At 42.0% G+C, this 26,423-nt stretch overlaps 1 protein-coding gene across 1 annotated transcript in view; it reads right to left on the bottom strand.

Annotated features, from left to right (window-relative positions):
* LOC310937461 (receptor activity-modifying protein 3) overlaps positions 1-25,660 on the bottom strand; it is a gene marked incomplete at its 3' end in the record, with an annotated part of 41,208 nt that extends 15,548 nt beyond the window's left edge. Inside the window, exon 1 of the mRNA XM_083901741.1 lies at positions 25,534-25,660. Within this exon, the coding sequence (XP_083757867.1) occupies positions 25,534-25,585 (52 nt within the window). The 5' untranslated portion in view covers positions 25,586-25,660. The remainder of the gene's footprint in view (positions 1-25,533) is intronic.
* Between the last annotated feature and the right edge of the window lie 763 nt (positions 25,661-26,423).

Here is a 26,423-nt window from a genome sequence, read left to right as displayed (position 1 = left end):
GAGCCGGTTGGGAGGACCGTTTCCTGGGTCTGGTTCCTCTCGTTGGGCCAGACGGACCCTCTCCTCCACCGGCCAGGAAGCAGCTCCCACGATGCAGGCTGGGGGAATGATTGGCTCGGGAGACAGAGAAGGTGGATCAGGTGAGAATAGTCGAGATAATGCGTCTGGTTTAACGTTCCTTGACCCAGGTCGGAAGGTGAGGGTAAACACAAATCTCCCCAGGAACAGGGCCCAACGTGCCTGTCTGGAGTTGAGACGTTTAGCGTCTCGTAAGTAAGATAAATTTTTATGGTCTGTCCAAACGATAAATGGAAAAGACGCACCTTCCAACCAATGTCGCCATTCCTGGAGTGCCAACACGACCGCCAGCAGCTCCCTGTTCCCCACGTCATAGTTCGCCTCGGCAGGGGAAAGGCGTCGGCTGAAGAAAGCGCATGGGTGCAGTTTTTGGTCGGCAGGCGAGCGTTGCGAAAGAACGGCTCCAACTCCAGTGTCGGAGGCGTCGACCTCGACGACAAACTGTAGGGAAGAGTCAGGGTGGGAGAGGATTGGTGCGGACGTGAACAGTACCTTGAGTCTCTGGAAGGCATTCTCGGCGTCATCGGACCAGCAGAATGATTGCAGCGGAGAGGTGAGTCGAGTGAGGGGTCCAGCCACCTTGCTGTAGTCCCGGATGAATCGCCGGTAGAAGTTCGCGAACCCTAGGAACCGCTGCAGTTGCTTCCGGTTGGAGGGGGTCGGCCAGTCCCTCACCGCGCTGATCTTGGCCGGGTCTGGAGACAGTTTACCCTGGTCGATAATAAACCCAAGGAAAGGAACTGATGATGCGTGGAAGACGCACTTCTCTGCCTTGGCATATAGTTTGTTCTCCAGCAGTCTTTGCAGCACCATGCGGACATGCTGGACGTGTTCCTGCTCGGACTCCGAGAAGATGAGGATGTCATCCAAATACACGAACAGGAATTTGTCCAGCATGTCACGCAGAATGTCGTTGACTAGGTGCTGAAAGACTGCTGGAGCGTTCGTTAATCCAAACGGCATGACGAGGTATTCAAAATGACCCATAGGCGTGTTGAAGGCGGTCTTCCACTCGTCTCCCTCCCTGATACGAACCAGATGGTACGCGTTGCGAAGGTCGAGTTTGGAGAAAACTTTCGCCTTGCACAGGGGACTGAAGGCAGCGTCCATAAGCGGCAGGGCATATTTGTTGTGGACCGTGATCTCATTGAGACCACGATAGTCGATACAAGGGCGCAGGGTACCGTCCTTCTTCTGGACAAAGAAGAAACCGGCTCCGACAGGGGATGAAGAGGGACGAATGAGACCAGCGGCCAGAGACTGGTTGACGTATTCCTCCATGCATGAGCGTTCGGTCTGGGATAGATTGTACAGCCGTCGGGAAGGTAATGTGGACCCCGGAAGCAGATCAATGCCGCAGTCGTATGGTCGATGGGGAGGAAGAGAGAGAGCCAGGTCCTTGGAGAACACCTCCCCGAGGTCGTGGTACGCCGCCGGAATCGTGGAAAGATCTGGTGGCTTGGGAACCGGAACCGGAGTGGTCGAAGGAGCGGGCAGTGCTGAGCGGAGGCAGCGGGAGTGACATGGAACGCTCCAGCTGGAAAGTTGCCCAGACGACCAGTCGAACCGAGGATTGTGGAGCGCCAACCAGGGCAGACCCAGCACGATCGGGGAGGAAGACGACGGAATCAGGAACAATTGAAGCAGCTCGTGGTGGTTGCCGGACAGGACCAGGGCGATGGGTCTGGTGCGATGAGTGACTGTGGCCAGGATCTTGCCGTCGAGGTCGTGGATCTCCTTCGGAGTCTCGAGCGGGATCGTGGGGATCCCGGCCTGGAGGGCAGTGTCCAAGTCCAGGAAACAGTCGTCTGCGCCAGAATCGACCAGACAGGGGAGCGTGATCGACTTCTGATCCCACCGGAGTTGACCTGGGAGGATCACCCGTCTCTTTGTGGCACGGGAAACGGCACCGCCTGCCAACACTCCTGCGTGTGTTGGAGGGCTTAGTCTTTTAGGGCGTACTGGACAGTTTGCCCGTTGATGGCCCAGTTCGCCGCAGTAGAGACAGGTCCCGCTTCTCACCCTCACCATCCGCTCCGCGGAGGTGAGTCGAGTACGCCCCAGCTGCATCGGTTCAGGTGAACCAGGAAAGATAGGAAAAGGAGGCAGAGAAATGGGAGCCGGATTGAGGGGACGTGAGTGGCTAGTGACACGCCGGCTATTCGCCGTTCTCTCTCGATCCCTCTCCCGGATGCGATTATCGAGCATGATACACAAGGCAATGAGTGAATCTAAATCGTGGGCGTCGTTCCGTGTTGCTAGTTCATCGCGTATTTCTCTATTCAGATTTCTAACGAACATAGCGCGCAGCGCCGCGTCGTTCCACGAACTCTCCGCAGCGTGAATGCGGAACTGAATAGAAAAATCAGCCACCGATGAATTAGCCTGTTTGGTGTTGATTAGTTTGGAGGAAATATCGGACTCCTGAAGAGAGTGATCGAAAACTTTGCACAACTGGCTGGTGAACGACGAGTAACTAACTGAAGCGGGGGCTGCGTTGGATAGCGTGGCCGTTGCCCACTGAGCGGCTCGCCCCGACAATAAATTTACCACGAAGGCAATTCTGGCGTTGTCATCGGGGTAGGTGCGTGGTTGTAAGCTAAAAACTAGCGAACATTGAAAAAGGAAGCTTGTGCTTTTACCAATCTCCCCGGAGAATCGTTCGGGGATGGGAACAAAAGGTTCCCGCGGCGAACTAGTGGAAGTGGCTAAGCTAGCGCTACTAGCCGCAACTACCCGCTCCGCGCTAGCGGACACGGAAGTGGCGGAGGCTACGGGAGGGTTAGCCGACCTAGCAGCATTAGCCATGAGTTCGCGGAGTGAAAGGGATACCTTCGAAAGCATCTGACTATGGCGCCCGATGAGTACGCCCTGGGCGGAAATAGCCTGCTTACACGCGTCAAAGTCCGCCGGGTCCATGTTGGTCAGATCGTTATGTAATGATTTGTGGCGTGGACCCGAAAGCAGACGGAGACGGAGGTGGCTATTTCAAAACAATATAAATTTATTTACGAAAAATGTATAACAAAAAACGACTTCCCAAAAGTGGGAAGCGATAGGGGATAGGTGGAGAGAAAGGAGGAAAATTGTCCTTGCAGCTACTGCGGGGGTGACTCGGCAGGTCGGCGGAAATCCAGAGTGGAGACAACTCACGAACGTGGCACAGGAGATCCCAGGAGAATAGGGAGACCGGAACAGCCAGGGAGTTGAGACCAGCAGGAGACGTGACGACCTGGAGCGGAGACGAACGGGTAAGTATTCTTGTGAGGTAAGTACAGCGAGAGAGCTGGCAGCATGACTTTACCCATGTATGTTCGAAAACGATCTGACACCGGTGAGGAGAAATGGCTCCGCCTTTAAGCCCCGCTGATTACACATCTGGTGCAGGTGAGGAGGAGCCGCGCAGGTGCAAACGATCACCGGTGTCTGGGAACTGGGTCAGCCACGCCCCCTGCAGAGTCAGAGGAGAGGGGAAAGAGCAGCAGCCACAAAACAACACTAATAATAAAATTGAGGAGAAGGTGCAGGTGGAATCGTAACAATATCAACAGCATTCAGGAGATAAAAGAAAATAAGGAAGTAGTTTGTACTCTGCAGCTGTACAACTGAAATGTTCACAATGCTGAAGTGAAAAAGCTGTTTGCGCATTACACTGTAATAAATAACGCAGCTTGAGTAATGCTCTTTCTTTGTGCAAACGGCTAAACATAGCAGACTAACTTTAGAATGAAGCAGCAGGAGGAAAAAAGATAACATCCTTCAAATGGAGTCTGCATTTTTCAGTGAAAGCTGAATCCCAGGTGCTAAGACAATAACAGAGGAACAGACAGGTGTACAACCAGTACAAACATTGTGTCAGAGAAATTTAAATTAGACAGACATTGTGTTTGTAGAACATTATGTGATGAATTCATTGCTCACTGTTCCCTCCGTTAGTCGCGTTCTATCATTTCTGTACGATGTTATTGTCTTATCTTTAACTGCATTACAGACTATGAAGGTCTATCTTGTCTGCCCTGTATCTGTATTTGCTATATTCTATTTGTTTACCTCGTTTTGAATGCAAACTTAAAACAGATCAATGCTCAGTCAATTTTTTCCGGAATAATTCATGGTCATATATCGACATAAACATACATAAACCACCACGTGATCATTACAATAGCATGATTATAAAAATACCTGAGGGTTAGTGGTGTGCTGGCTAATTCACAAAAAGATACTCCGACACAGTATTTTTATTTGTTAAACCGCAGACTTGGCACCAACTGTTTACTACATTGTACTAATAGACCCATCACATCAGGATGTGATTAAAATAACGCACAATGACAGTCCAGCAGCAGGACTCCCTTCAGTATGAGCTCTGATTAACAGCGGGGAGGCAGTCTGAAATTTAATCTGTTTCATCACCAGCAGTGAGTGAGTGTGTGTGCGAGATTTGATGGAGTAGTTGTTGTGATTCATGCCAGAGTGCGAATTATCGCTGCTTGATTAATCTCTCATCCCGGTGTCAAATCACTACCCAATTCCCTGTGGATTAAGGTATATATGATATATAATGTCAGAGCGCTGACTTTAGTTTCAATTTCCACTTCCGCTCTTTGCATCCATCTGTTCTAGTCCAAAGACTCTCTCTCTCTCCTTCAGCTCAGACTTTGGACTCCACAACCTCCCGAGGGAAACATCTGCTCTTCAGCAGCAACATGTTTCTCGAAGTTCACCGACTGCTCTCTAGTCTTGCCTCGTTCAAGTAGAAAACAGCATGCACTGCACCTGCTGCTGGGTTCCAGCTCATGGCCCTCCATCATAAAACTGCATCACTACAGCACTCATTCTTTAAAGAAGTAGAGGAAATGTGACAAAAAAAAAAACAACAGTGTGAACTCTTCACCTCGTTAATTAAGGAACATTCAGGTCTATTAGAGCCATTGAGGGGGAACATGATGAGAGTTCATCACTGTGTGCTTAGCTCCTGTCTTGAAGCTTTACTTAATGTAGCATACGTGAGTGTTCATTAAAGTGTGCACCAGCCAAAAGTTTATTTAAAACATGGCGTAGAACTTGAGCAAAATCAAAGACTGAAGCACTCGAGCAGCATGCGATGGCAAGAAAACATCCATGTATAGCACAGGTGATTGAAAAGATGTGGTTTCAGAGTGCAGCAGTGCTGTTGTTGTTGTGTTTTTTTAATCTAAATGGCCATAAGTCTGTCTGATATTTGCTGGTAGTGGTTGATGGGTTTTTAGATGTGTCACGTCTTTACATTTTGTTATTTAAAGTCCAGTTTGATATAAAAGTATAAAGCTTTAAAAGGCTACATAAAGCCTTAGCTCCTCACCGTATGGCTACTATAGCTCATATAATGGCAGAGCAGCCCCTCAGCAGTGGATGAATTGTGCCGGTGTGCTTCATCTGTCATTGCCTCCACTATCACACATACTTTGAAGGGTGAGCGCTGCAATTTCTTTTCAATTTACTGAAACCGCGAGTGTCTGAATTAACTGTGTAAAAAAAGCTGAATTAATGAGCTGAACCTCAGGTGAGTGACACGCTTTGTTCTTCACTGCATGTGTAGTGAACATTTAAAAATGTATTCCTTAATAATTCACAGCTTCTATAGAAAAAAAAATCAATCAAATCTCAAGGTTCTGCACACAACAGAGTCATTAAAACTTGCATTGTTATGGTACAAAACCCGGTCCTTTTAATGGGACTGACTGAATTACTTTGGTGCTGCAGAGCATCAATTCATGCCAATCAGAGTAAAATGTCAGTACCTGAAGGCACAGTGAGTGAGGAGAGTAACATGTGAGAGTGAGAGCGAAAAACCACTGCTCCACTGTAAAACTGTGAGATACAACACAGATCGGTCACTTTATTTGATGAGTTTTTCAAAATGTAAACTGCATTTTAAATATTCTAACAGTGACCAATAAGAGTTGGTACTAGGGCTGAACAGTTGCAAGCTCAAATAATGGAATTAGCGAATGGGAATGTCTGCAATTTAATCATTCTGTTCTTGTTCGTTGTTATGCCAATTAATTTAATGTAACACATTCATGTTACAAACAATTCATTCCTTTAACTCCTCATCTTTTCATTAAAGTACACTGGTTAATATTTTGATGGTGTTGCTTCATGTTTCACAGTGAATATTAAGCCCAAGTTTGACTTAAGAAATTAATAAATTTATCAGACAAAAATCGCAATTTTTATATTTTCTATAAACTGCTCAGCCCTAGTTAGTACTAAAAATTGTACTGTTTAAGGTACCACTACCAGTACCGGCACCAAGTCAAATGGCACCAACTCAAAACCCATCTGTTTTCATTTTCCTCTCTGTACAGGTCTTGTTTTATTCATGCTTGTGGTGTTTTTTTATGTACAGTGACCTTGAGCACTCTGAAAGGCGCCCTTAAATAATGTGAAAGATCCCCAAGAGGGATAACCACAAAATCACAATAGCGATCGATTGGAAAGGGGGGGTGGCAACACAACTGTATAGAGCTACTACAGGCTTTCCTAATTACATTAAGCACTAAAATGATTAACTAAACCGCAGCTGACTCAAAACCAGAATTGTCCATGAGATCCAGAAAACACGAAACGAAAGGCAAAGGCTGCCCGGGAGACCTTTGATAACCCGAAAGGCTGAAGTCACAACAAACTCTCCAGCACCACAATTTATACACTGGGAAACAGGAAACTGACATCAAACACACACAAAGTTCTAAGTTGGTGTTTATAGATACACCGACAACCTAAGAAGCCACAGGGAGAACCTCTCACTACCTCTGAAGGTGAGACAATGAGAGCAGAGCACTGCAGACTCAGGGTATATGAACACTCTCCACACCTGGGCTTAATCAACACCAATCAGAGCCACACACACCTGATTGTAGTGAGTTGATTCTCCCACCACTCTCACAGAGCCTGAGGATTGAGTGTCCTCACAAAGTTAAGATAAGTTTTTCCCCTATAATGAAGATTTGAATTGACATGGCAGCACACATTGTTGCAGCAAAATGTAATCAGATATAAATGAGCATAGAAATGAGAGCAAGAAAAAAACGCATCATTATAATGTACAATAACAACACACAGAAAGCTACAGTATAAGATCTTCACATTTTTAGGTCTACAGGACTGAGGTCACTGCTGCAGGTCACTCAGCACAGCAGACATTGTTATGCTAATGAAACCTTTCCTGGACACACAGCACCTCAGGATGAAACCTCATCACTTCAGATTTTAAAGAGGAGAAAGTGATTGAATGTCATCACCAAAGTTTATTTAAGCACCTCGGTGTGAGCAGAGTATCATGCCTGCAAATTAACATTTTAATAACTTATTTAATGAGTTTTTTTTGCTTTGAAAAAAATAATAATCTGCATGTTATGCCCTCGTCAAAAGGACTTTAACGCTGAAACTACGCTTGTGTTGATAAAGCGATGACTGACTAATGAAGAGAGAATAAATATGTCTAATCCTGGGATTATTTATATACTTAGAAGGTTGTCAACTGCTATAGAATGTTCACACCTATAAGCAACAATTAGTGCATATACTAAGATTATAATAAGAATTAAACCTTCTCTCAATTAGAAACCATTGCGTGATCATGGTGTTACATTAAAACAACATCCAACCTGTGAAAACTAAATAAGGAAGTGAAGACACGTGTAGGCGTTCTTCACTGGTTAACAGCATGCCAGTGGAGAATCAGCTCAGCTGGCATGAACGCTGAACACTGCCAAGCTGTCATCAACGGCCTGTTAGTTTGTCAGGATAAATATAGACGAGAGGAAACGGAAGATAAAAGAAAGCGGATAAAATGCCAGCACCGTCCAAACGGGTGAAGCCTGAGCAGAAGTGTCGGATCAGCCTCGACATCCTCATGCCAAAAGGGAGGTGATGACTGAACAGTGAGCAGGGCAAAGAAGGGGTCGATAATAAGGGTCAGAGTGAAATATTGAAGCAAAGGTTTGGGATTTGGTGCAAATTGATCTACGGATTCACCGGATGACACCGCAGAAGGTCTTGAAAGGTGGAATGATGTCTGATTTGATCGTGTGGGTTTTGATGTATCTATCCATCCATCCATCCATTATCTAGCGCTTTATCCTCCTATCCTTTAGGGTGCTGTGCCTATTTCAGCTGACATAGGGCGAGACAGGGTACACCCTGGACAGTTCGCCAGTCTATCGCAGGGCCACATATAGAGACAAACAACCATTCACTCACACTCTCACACCTACGGTCAATTTAGGGTAACCAATTCACCTAATCCCCATATTGCAGATTTTTGGACTGTGGGAGGAAGCTGGAGAATCCGGAGAAAACCCCTGCACACACAGGGAGAACATGCAAACTCCATGCAGAAAGGCCCTTGTTCCAACTGGGGCTCGAAGTTGTTCAAACCAGCAAGAAGACAGGGAACCCCGCAAAGGTGAGAGAGCTAACCACTACACCAACCGTGGGCCCACACAAAGAATATATGTAATATATAAATTAGCAAATTAGCTGGTACTTTTCCACCAAGTGGTGTAGTGTAGTTCAGCTCGTCACTGTGGGACTTGGAGTGCTACACCAGAAACATGGCTCGCCTTTCCACCATATGGTGTGTGGGCCAGATGGTGAAAGTCGAGTCAGCTCTAAAAATATTGCGAGCATGACACAGACCTTACCCACATGGAAACAGAACTTTCCCGATATGATCTTTTTCTTTCTTGTAAACATGTGCCAGGTGGTTGGTGTAGTGGTTAGGCCTCTTGCCTTTGCAGCAAGAAGACCCGGATTCACGACCAAACAAGGGCCTTTGTGCATGGAGTTTGCATGTTCTCCCCGTGTGTGCGTGGGTTTTCTCTGGTTTCTCTGGTTTCCTCTCACATTCCAAAAACATGCAATATGGGGATTAGGTAAATTAACTTAACTTAAATTAAATTATAGGTGAGAGAAATGTCTTCATACATGTAAAACAACTCTAAAAGCTGACCTACTTGTGCCAGAAACAGAGGGACAGGAAAAGAAAAGAAAATTAACATAAAGAGAATAGACCAAACAAATTCCAAACACAAGAGGAAGAAGACAACAACGATGAAGATAGTGACAATGAATGCTGTAGAGCAGGGTTACTCACACCTGGTCCTGGGGAGCCACTGTCCTGCATGTTTTAGATGTTTCCTGCTCAAAAACTCCTGATTCAAACAGTTAGCTCGTCAGTAAGCTCTGCTGAAGCCTGATAACGACCCATTTATTTGAATCAGGTGTGTTGGAGCAGGGAAACACCTAAAACATGCAGGACAGTGGCTCCCCAGGACCAGGAGTGAGAAACCCTGATATAGTGCGAGAGAATTTTTTTCAGGCTGGGACCCGTTGACACCAGTTCCTTATGCATATAAAGCTGAAAAAATACAAATCCTTTGTGGATTCTCTAAATTTCTTATCGTGTGTACAGGCCCACAGTATATCCAACAAAGAAGAAAAACAACATGACACAGTAATTGAAGAGCAACAATAGACGTCATCCAGCATTTCATGTGTTTTCTTGTTGTCGTGTTTATCAGAAGAAGAGGACAGGCTTGGTTTGAGAAAAGGCTGCAGATTGCTCAAACAAAAAAAACAACTTGTCTGAAACGTAACTAAGGTTTGTTATGGTCAACACCTGAATATGACCCATAGTGACATTTCGTCTCAGACTGCAGTCTTTCTAGCTTCACCCTATAGGAATCGGACCACCCCAATGAAACCCCAATGTAAGGGACCAAAAACTACAGTGTTACTTGGTTATTTTGGTACCCTTCTAAACTTGTAACAGTTGAAATGTAAATAACAGTGTAATATATAAAACTAAACCAAACTTTGGGGATTTTCAAGGTGATCAGTCTGTCCATGTAATTAGTAGTATAAGGATTGATTTCTCATGCAAATGCTCACATGCATCCCTCATTGTTAAACAGGGGCAGCCCATGGCCAAGGGGAAAGGGAACTTGGCTAACCCTAACCCTGGACAAGGCACCCAATCCCCATTGCTCATTGTTAATTGGACACTCAGCCACGTGGGAGTCACATTCAGTGAACTCCTAGTGCCGGTCCTCAGCCTGGATAAATGGAAGGGTTGCGTCAGAAAGGGCATCCAGCATAAAAATCTCTGCCAAACGAAATATGTGCATCATCCGTTGTGGTGACCCCGAGGGAGGGAGAAGCCAAAGAAAGGAAGAAAAAAAATCCCTTGAGGTTTAATCATAATGACACTGGTGATCCTCTGAAATGCTCCAAGACCATAAACTTCCACAAAGACTAAAATCTGAAGTTTGAAAAACCAGCATCTGCACTCTACATCTGACTGTTGTTGTTTTTTAGTTATTCCTTGAGAAATGTATGAAAATGCTGACTCATTTCTCAATTCTGCAATGTTTAATAAAATGTGGGGGGAAATTCCTTAATTGGATTCAGTCTTGAATGAGTTCATCTTTGGGTCGTACCCCCACAACTCAAGAAGCTCCATCTCTCTCTCTCTCTCTTCTTTATTGCAACAGTATGCAGGCATTATTCAGATTTGCAGACTGAGCCTGAATACATTTCAGGAAGCAACATGACCTCTCCCTCTCTGCTCTATCAAGCTCCTTTGAAAGTGTTGGTATTGTCCGCAGTGTCCCTGTGTTCTCCACCTGCAGGAAAACAAGTGAAGTGGGCTGCGTCAATGACGAGGAAGTCTTAGTTTGTTTGCATTGCAATGTGACACTGAGACGGACCAGACAGAGGCAGAGCAGCAGAGTGGGTGATTTATTTTAGAACATGATGTGTTTGTAAGGCACTGACTTACTGAATTGTTATGTAATTAAATACATTATACAATCAAAACTGAAGGTTGTAGTTAGCTGCAGTAATTACCTTACCGAATAGATTTATTTTGTCTTCATTTGTTCTTTCTGTGGGGAATTCTCACCTCCCAGAACAACGACTACAGTCAGTGAAGCAAAGAGTTCAGGGGGATGTGTGTTTTGTTAGGGTTATTTGTTACCTCTTTAGGACTTTTTTATAGACCTCATGAAGACCAAAGCGAGGTTCTGATACAACAGAACCTCATATCATAAGGATCATAAGTTAAGTTAAGATCAAAATTAGAATTGTGGTTAGGTTAAGGTTATAGGGGTAATGCTTTGATTCAGCTCTGCAAATGAATGGAAATCAATATAGAGTCCTGTTACCTCCCGAGATGTTAACCAGGGGATGAGGGGAGGAAAACAAAATAAAATATTTCCCAGGAAAAAGGAAACGACACGGAGGTTGATCAAGGTGTATAAAATAATGATATTTCCTTAAAAGGATAGGTGTGTGAATCAAAACACTGAATCGGTAACAAGAGAGTTACAGGTTTCTGGCCCAGTCCAGTCCTTCCTGTGTTTAGTTTGCATGTTCTCACTCAGTCAGATAGTTTTCTCCTAGTTCTCTGGTTTCCTCCCACAGTTCAAAGACATGCAGATTCGAGGATCTTGGAAATTGGACATTCTAAATTGACTATAAGTTACAGTTGAGAGTGAATGGTTGTTTGTCTCTATATGTGTCCCTGTGATGGACTGGCAAACTGTCCAGGATGTACCCTGCCTTTCGCCCTATGTCAGCTGAGATTGGCACAGCAACCCTCATGTGGAGGATAAAGCGGTAGAAGATGGATGGATCACATCTGTGTTGTGCTCCCCTCCATTGGCCTCTATTAGTTTTGAAGTGGATTTTGAAATTGTATTGTTGGTTGTTTTAAAAGCTTATTGGAATGGCACTGTCTTTCATGTCGGAGCACTGAGGACAAATAACCAGATGCTCTTGGACCAGGCTAAAATCTGGCTAAAAACAAACATTGATTCTTGTTATTGTACCTTATTGTCTTCACCACACATTATTAATGTGAGCGTAAATAAGCATGATCACACATTTACATAAGTTAAACGCAGAATATTCTATTCCCTTTTTATTCTGGTCTTGAATATTTGTGATAATATTTAATTAATGTTTTTTTTGTTTTTTTTAAAAGATGAGTGTAACATCCTTTAAATTGAGTAAGGATGGATATGTTAAAAGCAGGAGCTACAGCTCAGACTTTGACCTTCCAGCAGTAACAACTCTCTGTGTCTCGGCTGTCGATCATCAGCATTCGTTATCAGCACAGCTCTCTCTTTCTGTCTCAAGAAGCAGAGGCTGTAACAGACACGACCACCATGTCGTCCTCATCTGACAAAACAACATGGAGAGAATGTTGTTGCAGTTGACATTTTGACCTATTAGATCATGCTGCCTTATTTTAGAGCAGATCTCTGAAGGTTCAAGGTAAAAGAAGAGGAAGTGGAAACAACGCCATGTTTTCTGCTCATATTTTAATAACGTCTCGTCCTCTCCACGACGGTAAATAAAATCCAATCTCGCGCTGACTCAAGTGTTAAAACATTATACTTCGTGTTCGCTGAAGTAATATGTTAACACTGACTGGAGTTGCTCTAGTGCCAGTGTCCTTGTACGGAAACTTTAAATTAAAAAGGCTCTCATAAGGTTGAGGTTGTGTTTGAATGCTTGAAATTTAAATAGGCTGTTGCAAGATTGAAAGTGAGTTTTGAAGGCGTGTGAAGGCAGATTCTGATCTCCAACACATGGTCTGACTTTTAAATCAGTCCCATATTAATCTGACCTGCGTAAAATATGACCGAACACGTTCTGGTACCGAATGTTTTCACATTTGACACAAACGACTATCGGCTTTCATGTGTAAGAGTGATGCTTTGAATGCCAGGACTCTTTCGTATCTCACAGTTTTGAAAATGCATAAGTGATTTATCATGTTTTTGCTTTTGAGTATAAAGTTCAAGGCCAGAGATGATTTAGTGTTGTTACTCCAGAGTCTGGAAGCTGCACTCCTTAAAAGTGCTGGCAAACACACTGTGAATTCTTTCCCACTACAAGAGGAGCGGGACAACAACTCGCTCTGTCATGATGCTGCGGAATTTCCCAAAATGTCAAAAACTAGGATGTTGTTATTAAAATAATAATATAATAATAATAGTTGTATCTGTAGAGCACCTTTAAAACACAAGTTTATACAAGTGTTTTTGTTTTACAGGCAAAGCAAATGAAGGATAATCAAGGACAAGAGAAACACAGAGACAAAGTCATGGAAATTTAGACCAACAAATGTCAAAATACAGAAAAGCAAGGGTGAATATGAAGATAAAAGCAAATTTAAAAAATGTAAATAATAGCTTTTAAGCAGTGATTTATATAGATTCCACTGAAAGTGCGAGTCTTGTCTCTTCAGGAAGGTCATTCCAAAGCGAATGGAACCCGATGTCAAACGTGCAGTCTTCACAGCAGGTTCAGAAAACCACTGATAAAGTTTCAGTAATTATTTTTCACTGTCGCTTCCTTTTTATGTTAATTTTCCATACTGATGAAATAATCCCACTAGGTGAGAAACAGCTCCCAGAGAGGATATTAGATATGCTAAAGCACTTTTTGTGGAGATGGGCACTATTTGATGGACCTTCACTGATTAATGAAATTAAATTCTCATGGTGAATTTAAATGCAGCGAGAGGAGCTTACATACAACAACACTCTGCTGTGGTCGCACTGGTCACTGCCTCAGGTACCAATCACAAAAACAACAATATACTAAACATTTATTTGTTGAGATGTGCTTTTTTTGTTGCCATAACACCTGAGTGAGTCCCGTTCCTAAGATTTGCATCTTGATGTGAGCTGCTAGTGTCAGACCTGATATATTGATGGTGAATTTCAAATAACATAAAACCAATCAACATCAGTATTCATTATCATAACTGCTTTTTTAATATTTCTTATAATTATATTGTTTCATTATTAACAGTATAACATGTTGTTGGTCTCTCTCTCTATTCTTTCTCTTCCATCTCATCTTCCAACTCTTTTCTCTCCCCCATTTTCCTCCTTTTGAACTCCCCCTCTATCAGTCTGGTTTTGAGGTTTTTCCTGTTAAAAACAAGGTTGGTTTGTTTTCTCGACTCTCACTAAGATGCCGTACAGACCTGGTGTTAACACCTGCCTCAGTGAATCTGATCACACATGGATAGCACTTATAATATGACACCTGGCTTTAAAAATCAGCAATTTACAATACATCACTGTAAATTGATCTGAACTGAATCTGTTTACTGTGTACTGTTATGCCATATTACTGTGATGTAGCAGCATTTTCATGTATAAATACTCTATCTTGCTTCACAATAGTAATGCCAAGCACTATAGTACTGTGCTTACTGTATTTTTCTATACAATACGTAACAATCTATCAATTAAATATTGAAATAGCCACACCTATAGTAATTTCACAATAAAACGCATACAAATACAGCATTATATTTCAAATAATCCCAGTTAAAGCCTGGTTATTAATAACCGGTCTGAGAAGTGTACAATTGCTAGCTTATTACGTGAACTGCTGGTTTTCTCTATATCGGGATTGCCAGTTCAAATCCCTGCAGCAGATATAAAATCCATGGATGATGACACAGCTCTCTGACCTTCCACTTCCCTGTCAGTGTTGCTCTCACACTGATTAGAAAACTATATTCTGCTTTGTAACTCATGCCCAACAAATATCAGAGATTATAGAGATTACAGAGATTACAGTGGTTGAGGGCTCTGCTACTGAGGGAGCACATGCAAATAAGAGTGGAAAATTATTTGCAATTGATAACTACCTTCTAATAACTTTGTAATATATGGCCCAATCTGAAACAAACTTGCTATGATGGACGATGGGTAGTTGCTGAAGACGTCTATGCGACGTTCGCACATTCAAGTTTGAAAATATCGCCTCCTTGTGGTGACAGAAAAAAACAAATAAATGTAAGTTTCTTTTACGATTTTGGGAATAACTTTTACAGGAATTATCGCATCCAAGTCCAAATTGGTGAAATTACTCACAACACATTGTGCATTGTGTTTGTTGAATATCATGACATGGTTAAATGGTGTTCCCATAGGAAAAGTGCAAACTTAGAACTTTGGGAAACTAGGTCCTATTTCAACCACACTAGCTATGCTTAATTATACTCCCGCCCCGAAGACTTCCATATGAACATATTCCATTTTCTCAACAGCACCCACTAGTGGAGGCAGCTTTCTTCAGGTGATTTTTTTGTGTACAGCTGCACATAAGGTCTCAGCCTGAATTAAATGATAATAAAATCCAAGTCTTTATGAAAGGTCTGGGCAGGAGAGAAATACCTGCCACTCACACTGTGACTTTTTGAAAATGTCGAGTTTGACAGCTAAACTGACAGACAAAAGAAATCCCAGAGTGGGAGCCACCGAATCAGTTTCTATACCCACACAGTCCTCAGTGAGGAAAGGTAAAGTGATCGACTGCTGGGTGATTATTGTTCACCTCCCAGCTGTTGTGCTTGGTGAGTCAAAGACATTAATTCAGAACGGAACAAAGCAGCTGCTGAGGTAAATCTTCAATGAAGGTCAGACAATTTCGGTCCCAAAACCTGGTCTCACAAAAATAAAAAATAAAAAATCAGGTTCTCACAAACTAAGGTCGCAAAGATCTTTCGCTTCTCTCGAGGTGGAGCACAAGGTTTGTTTGAGTCAGAGCGGAGGAGGGTTTGGAGGTCAAGGAGGGAGGAGAGGAGGAAGATGAAACTGAAGAACAACACATGTGCAAGACAGAGGGGAACTCTGGGTACTTGGCAAACAAAAGCAGGAAAGAAGGAAGGAGAGGAGGGAGGGGGTTGTGCTGGATGACCATGATGGAGAGAGACAAAAATAAAATGCCAGGGGAGAAGAGAAGAGAGAATCCATGATTGTAGAGAGAGGTAGAGTGTTTTTGTTTGCGAGGAGGACATGCAGCTCAGGTGATGGGCCACATCGACTGCTGATCACAGGGCTGGTGGTAAGGCAGCATGCTGTGTATGATTGTGAGGGACTGTGAGGGGATAACGGCTGTATATAAATGCAATCCATTTACCATGTGGAGAGAAAAATTACAGGCCAGCTTTAGGAGAACAGGCCCTGGGGAGCGAATCCATCTGTCTACAAGCTATCACAGTTTGTTTGTGAGCACTCGAGCTGCTGCAGCGAGAAGCTCCTGAATGTTTTTGTCTGGAGAATCTAAACAGAACAGTGCCATTAAAGTGTTTGTGCACAGAAGTGCATGCTCACACATGTCAGGCTGTTGGTGACAGATAAGCAAACATGGATGTGTTTCAAACGAAGTTAATGAATTCCTAGTTTTATCAAGTGGAATAACATCATTACGAAGGCTTAGTGTCATCAGTATTCTGCTATGCTTCAAGTCAAAAAGAGCCTAAAGCCACTTTTTTTTATTCTCCCTTTGACAAATATCAAATTCAAGCAACGGAAAGCAAACATTTGCTTTTTGAGAGAACACTGTGACAAGTGTTAAAGCTGCAGAACATGACGTGGAGATTACTTTTTCAAAAGGTATTGTTCTGCCTCTGTGAACTGAAATGATGGCACATTATTTGGATGTTGCATTTTTCATCTCAGTGAAGTAAAACTAAACTATAAGACCTGATTGAGAGAGCATTTTGTGTGCACTATAGGTGGGAATCATGGGATACCTCAGCAATAATATCACAATACAATGATTCTGTGAGAATCAATATGCTGGAAGAAGACAATTATATAGCGATACATCACGCTATCTGTCTAACTGAAGGAAACAAAAACGTCTGTGAAAAGTGTTAAAAGTGCAGGATTTCGATATTTATTCACAACATAGAGAACAATGTGTATTGAACATGGATGAGGCATCTCTTAATGTAGCTTTCTCTGCCGCCGCAAGGGGTTGTTTATCACCTTATTTTGTTAATTAAAATATCAGCATTTGCCCTGGCATATGGATTATGATATTGCACAAAGATGGACAATGATATGTCTCCAAATCAATATTTAATATTGTTGTATACTCTGGCACTGAGCAGTAGAATTCACTTCTTAAACTTTCACGGACTGTTCTTCCTATTCAGTCAGACTCCTACTTGTTTTCAACCGAGTGCAATGTTGCTGTTGCCTAACCTGCCTTGACATAAAACAAATCACTTCTTGTACGCAGTGAGGTAAGTTCTAAACAACATTACACTGAGAAGATTAAAGTTGTGCTCATAGGCTTAATCAGCATTGTGTGAATTCAGTTGGCAACGATTTGAGTGTCACAGACATCTCTTTCTGTTTAGTTTCTCTTCAAATTAAACACTACAGCTTTATCCACAGTAGAAACAAACAAAATGCCCGTGACAGTGGTAACAGTTGCATGGATACACACAAAAAGACAGAGCTGTAAATTCAGATGTTCAGTGAAAATGGCTCAGTTTTTTCTTCTCGGATAAATGAGCTGTTTACAATCCAGATTCTTTTGGCACTTTGATATAAAAAATAAAGTGCTCAATTTTATTTTTTTTTGCTGTTTACTTTGCCACTCTGACACATTAAATTGCCCAAAAAGTCAAATTCTCCAGACAGACCGCAGTAGCAAACACTCAAGGCCCACACACACAATCAACATGTCAGTTTGTCCTGGCCATTAATTACAGCTCCAGCACAATCTGTGGGACGAATGCCAGCAACAGCCGTGGAATGCATTCTTTACTCTCACTCTCAGTCCAGCTCTGGCCACGACCTCATCAGGGAAGTGACGGACAAACACACAGAGACCACTAAACACTCATATAATACAATCAGGGAAATGAACAATCAACCACCCAGTTTTTAAGTCAATGCATGACTCATGACTCACATGATCAACAGCACACAACCTGTTTTCCCTGAAGAATACATTTATCACGCAAACTGTTCGACAGGAAAAAAAAAAAAGCCAACAGTCCGTCCATCTCTCTCTCTCTCAGGGACAGCAGGGGAGGACAGGAGGAGGAGAGACGACATATCATCATATGACTATGACTCAGTTCAATTTACTTTCGGTGCTTTATTTTTTTTTAAATTAACTAATATGTTTCTAGTGCATTTGTGATACAATGTATTTTTGGCTTAAACTTGTCATTAAATTTGTGATGACTAAGAGACTTGCAATAGATAAAAAAAAAAACATGGCCACTCAGACAGCTAGTAGCTTACTCATATACTTAAAAATAAGAAATGCACTTAATAAAACCATGAAAATTCAAAATACAGAGGTCTTTTAGGTTTCCTTTTCTCTGCCATTGTAGCTCAGACGTAACTGGCAACCCGTGGTTGCTCGGCAGCTGAGACTCTACTGACTGCAATGACTGGTAAACGGCGGTAGGTGGCGCCACTTGCCAAAACATGATTTCAAAACATAAACATGATTTGTGGTCCGCAAAAGATTTTTTTTTAATGCAAATATTTTGGCTGTACTGTTGTTGTTGGTGAGTTCAGTTTGTTATATGAACATTATTCCTGAGTGACATATTAGGAGGATTTTACGGCCAGTTGGTTTAGATTTATTACATAATGCACCTTTAATGTCACAGCGATTTATCATTTTATGATAAATTGTGCAGCCCTGATCGCTAAATCAAAACTGATAACACACGGTGTAACGTGAAAGTAGGAATATCCTCTACTATCTGTATGCATCTGATATAAATCGTGCTGTCATCTTGTTTATCTCTCAGTCACTGCATGATGTGGGGTTTTCAGACAAAAAAAGGAGCATACAAGATCTGTGATTACCAATTTCCCCAAACAGTAAAGAGAACAGCATTCATAGGTGTTTTTCTCAGCAGGGCAGACGATTATGGCACAACCCAACAGCAGCTCCGGTGAAAATTAGTCCTTATACCAGCGTCTTGTTGCTGCTGCGTCTTTACCACAGTGATCAAACAGGGACTAAAAAGTTGTCAGTTGCCCCCTCACAGAAAAACTATATTGATTTTTCTTGGTAAACACCGTGTGATTGCTGCCTGTGAGCCGCACAGTTTTGATTTTTCTTCCCTAAAGTTCACGTCAGCATGAGCCACGGCCTCAATGAGTGTTAATTAAACATTATTGTTTTCGTGTGAGCCAACAGCTGATTGGACTCCTGCCTGACAGACCGCCAAAAAAAACTCTGCTGCAGCCACAGCTCCGGCTCATTACGCATCCATTTAAACTCAATTACTTTTCATCCACGCTGTGAACAAAAAAATGACTCGTGATCATCAAGCGTGACCTTCTCCTGTCATTATTCGGTCACTTCAGTCATCAGACTCAGTGTTGATCCAGTTCCACACAGTTTAATAGTGCTCGTCACCACATATTCTCCTATGTGATTAGACACATCGACTGAGGAGAGCTGACCAAGAGCTGTGGCCCTCCCTCTGATGACAGCTCCTGCACAGAGATACCACCTCTCGCACAACCGTGTGTTTGTGTGCACTGCTTTAGAGATTAATAACAGAGGATATTGGATTATTGTTCATAAATTGAAGTGAAATACATTAGGGCTGTAGTTAATTATTGTCTTAATTATTGATTAAGTATATGATTGTTAGAAATTTGGTCTAAAGCCAAAATCACTGGGTCAGACATTGGAAAAGAAAAAAGAAAATCCAGTATGATCTGTAAACCCTATGTAAATGCTTAACTGAAGTTAAAAAATAATGAGAATGGACGCAAATGGGTTTTTTTACATATATGTGTATAGTAGATTGATATCTGTATTTGTAGAAATTCAAATTTGTGATATCTATATGTGCCAATTTTGGCTTATTATGTTACACTTACACGTTAGATACACACATTTGCTGCTTTCCACATTTGCGCTGATGGACTATTGCCTATTTATTCTTATTATTTTATAGTTTTTCCCTTTATATTGCTTACATCTATTTATATTACTTTGAAACATTGATTTTTGAAAGCCTCTTTGAAAGTCTTAATTTGGTGGCACTCATGCAAAGGTGAGATGACCAGTGCCTGACATTAAGGCATCATCGCAGATTCTGACAAGCAGCGTTCCAGATCTGACTCATAGTTAGTAAGTATTGAGATAGTGTATCCGGTCCAGATGCCTGGTGCCTTGGTATCTAGTGAGGGAACCTTGAAAGGCGCCTAGTGTGTGTCTTATCCTAAGTTATGGCTGTTAATACTGTACACCAGGTCTGGTTATAGGAATATGTGAGTAATTAAACTTAAAGTTGACTGAAGAGTAGAATTTTCTCTCACATTACCAATTACACTGTTATAACGTGCAAACTATATTGTGATACTGCTATTTAGAGTTCAGGATTCAACCAAGTCTAATTTTAAAATGGTCTCTAAGATGAAAGCACACTCCACATACTCGGTCACACATTCCATTCCTGTAGCCTCTTCCTCAGGAATTCACCACTTTTTCTTGTATCTTTACATTCTTTGAGTTGTACATGTGTAGATACTGGTGGATAATGCATTATCTGAAGCACGTTTCCATGGTTACTATCTTCTTTATAGTCTCTTTTATCCAAAACGAGAGTATATGCCACCGACTGGACATGATAGGAGCGTCTAAAACATCTCTGCATATGGTGCTTCACCGTGGACGGCTGTGTGCTGAGCTCAAAGATCAAGCCTCTCCTGATGCATGAATCTTTAACAAGCATCTGAAAGATTAATAAACCTCCGAACACACACTCACTGCATCTGATATATGTCTGTGGATGACCTATACTTTTTATAACTGTAGAGGCTTTGCAGAAAGATATATTTAATTAAGCCATAAACACAAGAAACACAACTTTATATATAAATTAAGTTTAAAATTCAGACTGAACTCCTGTAGGAGAGGACATAGACACTCAGCAATGAGCCATAACATTAAAGCCGGTAATTTTAAAATCTGTAAACAACACTGTAAACAGTGCCGCTTTTATTTGACAGATTAAAGAAACTAAACTAAACGTTATTTAGTTCAAGAAAGGGGAGACTTTATTTGAATCCACAGCTTTTCAGTTAATTTTGAAGATATTCAGGTTTTCACATATGGTGGATTTGAATATGTGATGAGATGTGGAGCTGGGTGATGAGATGCTGAATCAGTGCGTACATTCAAAAACTGTTCAAAAACACAGATTTTTGATGACTAGCCTTTAACCATGATCAATTTTTAGCATATTCTAAAACAGCTGTGTCAAACTCAAATGACCTGGAGATCCAGTCTGGACAAGAAGAGGGTGGTCTCGAGACAATAAAGTAATTCTAATGTTGAATATAATACATTTAATAATGTGATAATTACAACAAAATGTCTTATTATTACTATTATATAAATATTACTAGCAAATATATTTAGTATTATATTCATTCTATCACCTATGCTTGTAAGGAAGAGGAAGCCGAAGGCCAAGTTTTCATTATAACATGATATTGTTATCGATTGAGTGGCCAGATGTGCCCCCAGTATGACACATCTGGTCTAAACTGTCAAATGTGACCTCTGTAAATGTCTTTATTCTATTGTTTTTATGTACCGTTCAGTACTTTGTGACTGTGTTTTTAAAAGTGCAGCATAAATGAAACCTTGCTTACTTATTTACTGTGTGTAGGAGAAATTCCATAGGGATGAACCGTAAATTAAATATTGAACATTCTTCACAGAATTGTCAGGAACCACAAAATTGCAATAGTGATCGATTGGAAGGGGGGGGGGGGACAACGAAACTGTATAGAGCCACTACAGGCATTAAAGGACTCATATTATACCCTATTTCTCCAAGTAAACTTAAGGGACAGGAAATGACATCAGCCAAAGAGGCTACTGGGAGCTAACAGCAGTTATTTGGAAAAATGATCATTTGCAGGCTCTAGCAGGCACATTGCCATCATATATAACATGTATCCACTGGACGGATAAATCCTCTGAGGCTGGAAGTTTGTGTAGAACTCTGTGCTGCACTGTGGAGCCAAGAATAGAACTTTTCGCAGACTTATGGTTTTCGGATATCGTTGCCCTCGACAGCACTCTTGCGTGTTTTACGGACAAAGCTGAGCTACACGAGACAACTCCAGGAATTTAGCGCATTGTGACGTCCCAATGAGCGCGGAAGTCAAAATCACACTTTCTGAAAGTTAATCCAAATATAAGGATTTAAAGGTCACATAGAGTGGTCCTGTTGCACATATATGTGAGTTGTGGAGGTCTACTTACATATATTAAGTTGTTTTTATGGTCAAAATCCTCCTAGTTGATGTAAACGAGCCGATTGAAATCTGTCCTTTTCGAAGCGCTTGTCAGTCGCGCTATTTTTAGCCATGAATCTCGCCCGAGAAGACAGAGTGTGTTGTGATTGGCCAGCCAGCGTAGAGCCTTCCCACCTGTGTTGTGATTGGCCAGGTATCTGGAAGTGACGTAATCTATCACGTCAGCTCTCAGAAGTGCAGCTCCCTCTCTGGAGCGGTGGATGCATTGCTACTCATTATCAAAACATTGTTTTAACAGTGTTTAAAAATAGCTTTGTCACGACTCCCCGCCGCAGTCCCTTTATGACTTTAAACCGGAGTCAGACCCAGAGTCAGAAGACACTGTTGCTCGTGAAACACCTCCACAACGAACATTATTCTTCTTCTGCGGTTCAATGTACGCAACCGGATGTGCCCGGACTACCGCCCGGAGCAGGACGATCGGTTGTTCAGGAGAACCGCCGCTTACGTAACGTTTACGGGATTTTCAGTGATCTCGTTGAGCCCCGAGATTACAATAAAACACAACTTTCTCAGCAATGGCTGAACTGTTTGTTTCGAACCGTCAGGCTTCATAAACAAGGTAATGACGCAGATACACACCAAAAAAAACAGCGATAATAGGAACTTCCGGTCTAGTTCCGCTTTAACTAAACCACTGCTGGCCAAGCAGCTGACTCAAAACCAGAATTGTACCCAAAAAAAGGCAAAGGCTGCCTGTGAGGCCTTTGATAACCCAACTCCAGCACCACAAGTTATACACTGGGAAACATGCAACTGACATCAAATACACGCAAAGTTCTAAGTTGGTGTTTATGCACCAACAACTTAAGAAGCCACAGGGAGAACCTCTCACTACCTCTGAAGGTGAGACAATGAGAGCAGAGCACTGCAGACTCAGGGTATATGAACACTCTCCAAACCTGGGCTTAATCAACACCAATCAGAGCCACACACACCTGATTGTAGTGAGTTGATTCTCTCACCACTCTCACAGAGACAGAAGATTACCCTCACACAGAATACACCGAAATATGACAATGAATGTAGGTCACTGGTTAGTTGCAGACAGACTGCAGAGACTTCAGACATCAGCAGCTCTTTCCCCAAAAGTCTCACACAGCAGACACTGGAATGTGTCATGTAATGAGTGCCTACATCTAACAGACATCAGCCGCGTGCAGACACGCTGGAATCTCACCAAACTTCTAAGAAATTTTTGGTTTTCAGATGCCAGGGTAAGAGAGAGGAACCCTGAGGCTTCTTCCCTCCCTGAGAGAGAGCATGGTTCGCTGTTTATTGGGTTGAACAGATGCTTTTTCTGTGCTGCAGCTGAATACTTTACACACATCCTGCTCTGAGAGTGAATGTAACAAACCACCCCCGTCTCAGAGGGATGTTCTGGGCTTCTTTGAACATCTTTATTTTCTGGGAAACTGTTTTAGATATGGGCTATCACAGTGAAGTCAGCTCATTTTTAACACACTCTAAACATGAGTTTGACATTTTACTCATCCCCCTTCTTTCTCTTTTTTTACAGTGTTGAATCAGTGTTTACAAACTGAAGGTAAATGGAGTTTGAAGTGAGAACAGGAGCCTGTAAGCCTGTTTTCTGCATGAGCACACATCGCTTTAGGGCCACAGCTGTTACAAGGCAGAGATCCAGAAGAGTCCAAGCTGAACATCCACCGCCTTCAGTTTACTTTGCACACAACTCTTTAAAAAATGCTCAAATGGATTTCCAGTGTGTTGGATCCTTCAGAAGCTGGAAATGATGACCGTCTACCTCTATATGCCTGAATCTGAAGTGCTCCTGAACTGCAAGACCTTGAAATTGAAAACTGATTAAGCCCTTTATCACCTGATTCACGTGTCTACATGGGGAGAAGGTGTTTTCAATCAGTGTCAGAGCAGCAAAAAAGATCAACTCAACAATTGTGAGCGATCAGTACCTTCACGCAAGGGAAGCTCTGCTTCTGATCTGCTGACTCTACGTGTTTCGGCTGTGCTAATAACCGCAGGGATCCAAATAACGAGACATTTAAAGAGAAGCACATCTCCACAGCACCAGCACCAACTGTAGTAAGCTGGTGTGTGTCAACGGTCACAGTGCTGCACCACAGGAAGCATCACTTCATACATGATTTCATCCATGTAGCAACCACCGGCTAATGAGCCAGATCCTGAAATTCCCATTGGCCCCCGATATAGGTCAGGTTTACCCACTGAGGCATGATGCTGTGTTGCAGTTTCACTCACTGAGATCCTGGACATGCACAGATTCACCACAGGTGCATGGTGCTCAAACACCTCCCACCACGTGAGTCTCTCCGACTACGACTGTGTAAAATAAAAGACAAACTACAACATACATCTACCAGACAATCAAGCTCAGTCCTTCTAAAATGAAAAGTGTTTAAGTTAGATCTACTTAAATCAAATTAAACATCCCCAACAGCCCCTCCTGTAACTTTAGGGTCAAACACATCCAACAAAAATCAATTTTATGATGTCAAGGCTTGTGATATGGTTTCTTTTCAGTTGCCATTGTTTTGTTTTTCAAATATTTTGTACATGTTAAAGGGCACAAATGTTTACAATTTGTAAGTATTACCTTAAGCTCAGCATAACACTTTACAGTATGTACAGTGACAACATGGTAAGGGTATGAGAATAAATACAAGTAATAAGTAATAGGAAAGTAATATTTACATCCAAAGCTCTAACATTCAAAATTATTATTACTTATTATAAGTTGAAATTCATCCTCCCATTGTGCCCAACACACATTTCCCATAGTAACTACCAAGCTATTACTATATAGTGATTATATATACAGTATGTATATAGAAATAAGATGGTATTACGAACTTATTACTAACCCTAACCTGTGTATAATCCACACCCAAGAAAACGCAAGGTCGATTAAAATTGAGTAATAATGCCCTAAAATTGCATTTAAGTTGTATTTTCTAAGCGACAGCAGTCATTTTGTGTAGTTATCCTTGTAGAAACGTGTTGAGTAAGACCTATTAAACATAATCTGTTTGATTGACAATAAAATATGAATGGAACTACAAGATGTGCCACTTTAAAAAAAAATAATAATAATACAGAAGGTGCCCTCTTCTTTATTTGAGGCTGTGCTGTGTGCGTAAAAGACAGTGTATGAGCGTCAATCAGCTCCAGTGAGTGTGTGTTTGTGTGTGTGTGTGAAGCTGAGCACAACAAGACCTCGTTGGTTTTATTGAATCAAGAGGAAAAAGAAGATCACACTCACCCAAAATCCCGACAACAAAAAGTTTCAGCACTGCGCACTCATGCGTTTCCATCACGCTTTGACAACCCAGTCAAGACTGTGAAAAGAAACCTCAGCTGCTGTTGCTGCTCCGTTTGAACCGAACCATCGTTAAAAAATTATCCTTGTTGTGTCAAAAAAAAAAACGCGGTCCGTCGTGAGTCCAAACTGTGACGCTGAAAAAAAAAAACGAAATCTGGAATGAGAAACACGGGGGGATCTGATCCAGGCGCGCACGCGACTACCGTCCGGACTGTTCCAAGTCTGATCTGAGCTCAGGACCAGGATGACTGTCCTGCATCCTCTGCTGGGGGAGGAGGAGGAGAGGAGAGGAGAGGAGGAGGAGAGGAGAGGAGAGGAGGAGGAGAGGAGGAGAGGAGGAGAAGGCTCTTCTGAAGCAAACCGAAGCACAGTGGATTATATTCACTTAGAGAGAGCAAAGATTAAACCGCAGCAGGAGCTAAAGATATTATAACTATGGCAAATAAAAAAGGCTGCAATCAAAATCCTAATTCAAACACGATTTATGAAAATGTCTTTCTTTCTGACTTCCAAAGCATAAAATACACAGTGCAGATAGTACACAGAAAATGTCACATTGCATTCTTCTTTTTCCCTTTTTTAAATCCTTTTTTGTGTTTTTGCTTCTTTATTTTGTTTGTTTTATGTATTTTGAACTATATGAACTGTTATTTCTTTCTCTCCCATATTACAGGTATTTGATTGTGTTCATGAAGTTGCCATGTCTTTCTTATTATATTGTTATTTATTGTCATCATTCTATGTGCTTTATACTTACTTGCTATATCTTCTTACCTGAAAGAATATGATTAGTCTATGATTACTATGTGATTACTATGTAATTAAACCAT

The sequence above is a fragment of the Microchirus variegatus genome (assembly GCF_963457635.1).
Source record: "Microchirus variegatus genome assembly, chromosome: 15".
NCBI classification, from domain to species: Eukaryota; Metazoa; Chordata; class Actinopteri; order Pleuronectiformes; family Soleidae; genus Microchirus; species Microchirus variegatus.
This window is presented reverse-complemented; position numbering and strand designations above follow the sequence as displayed.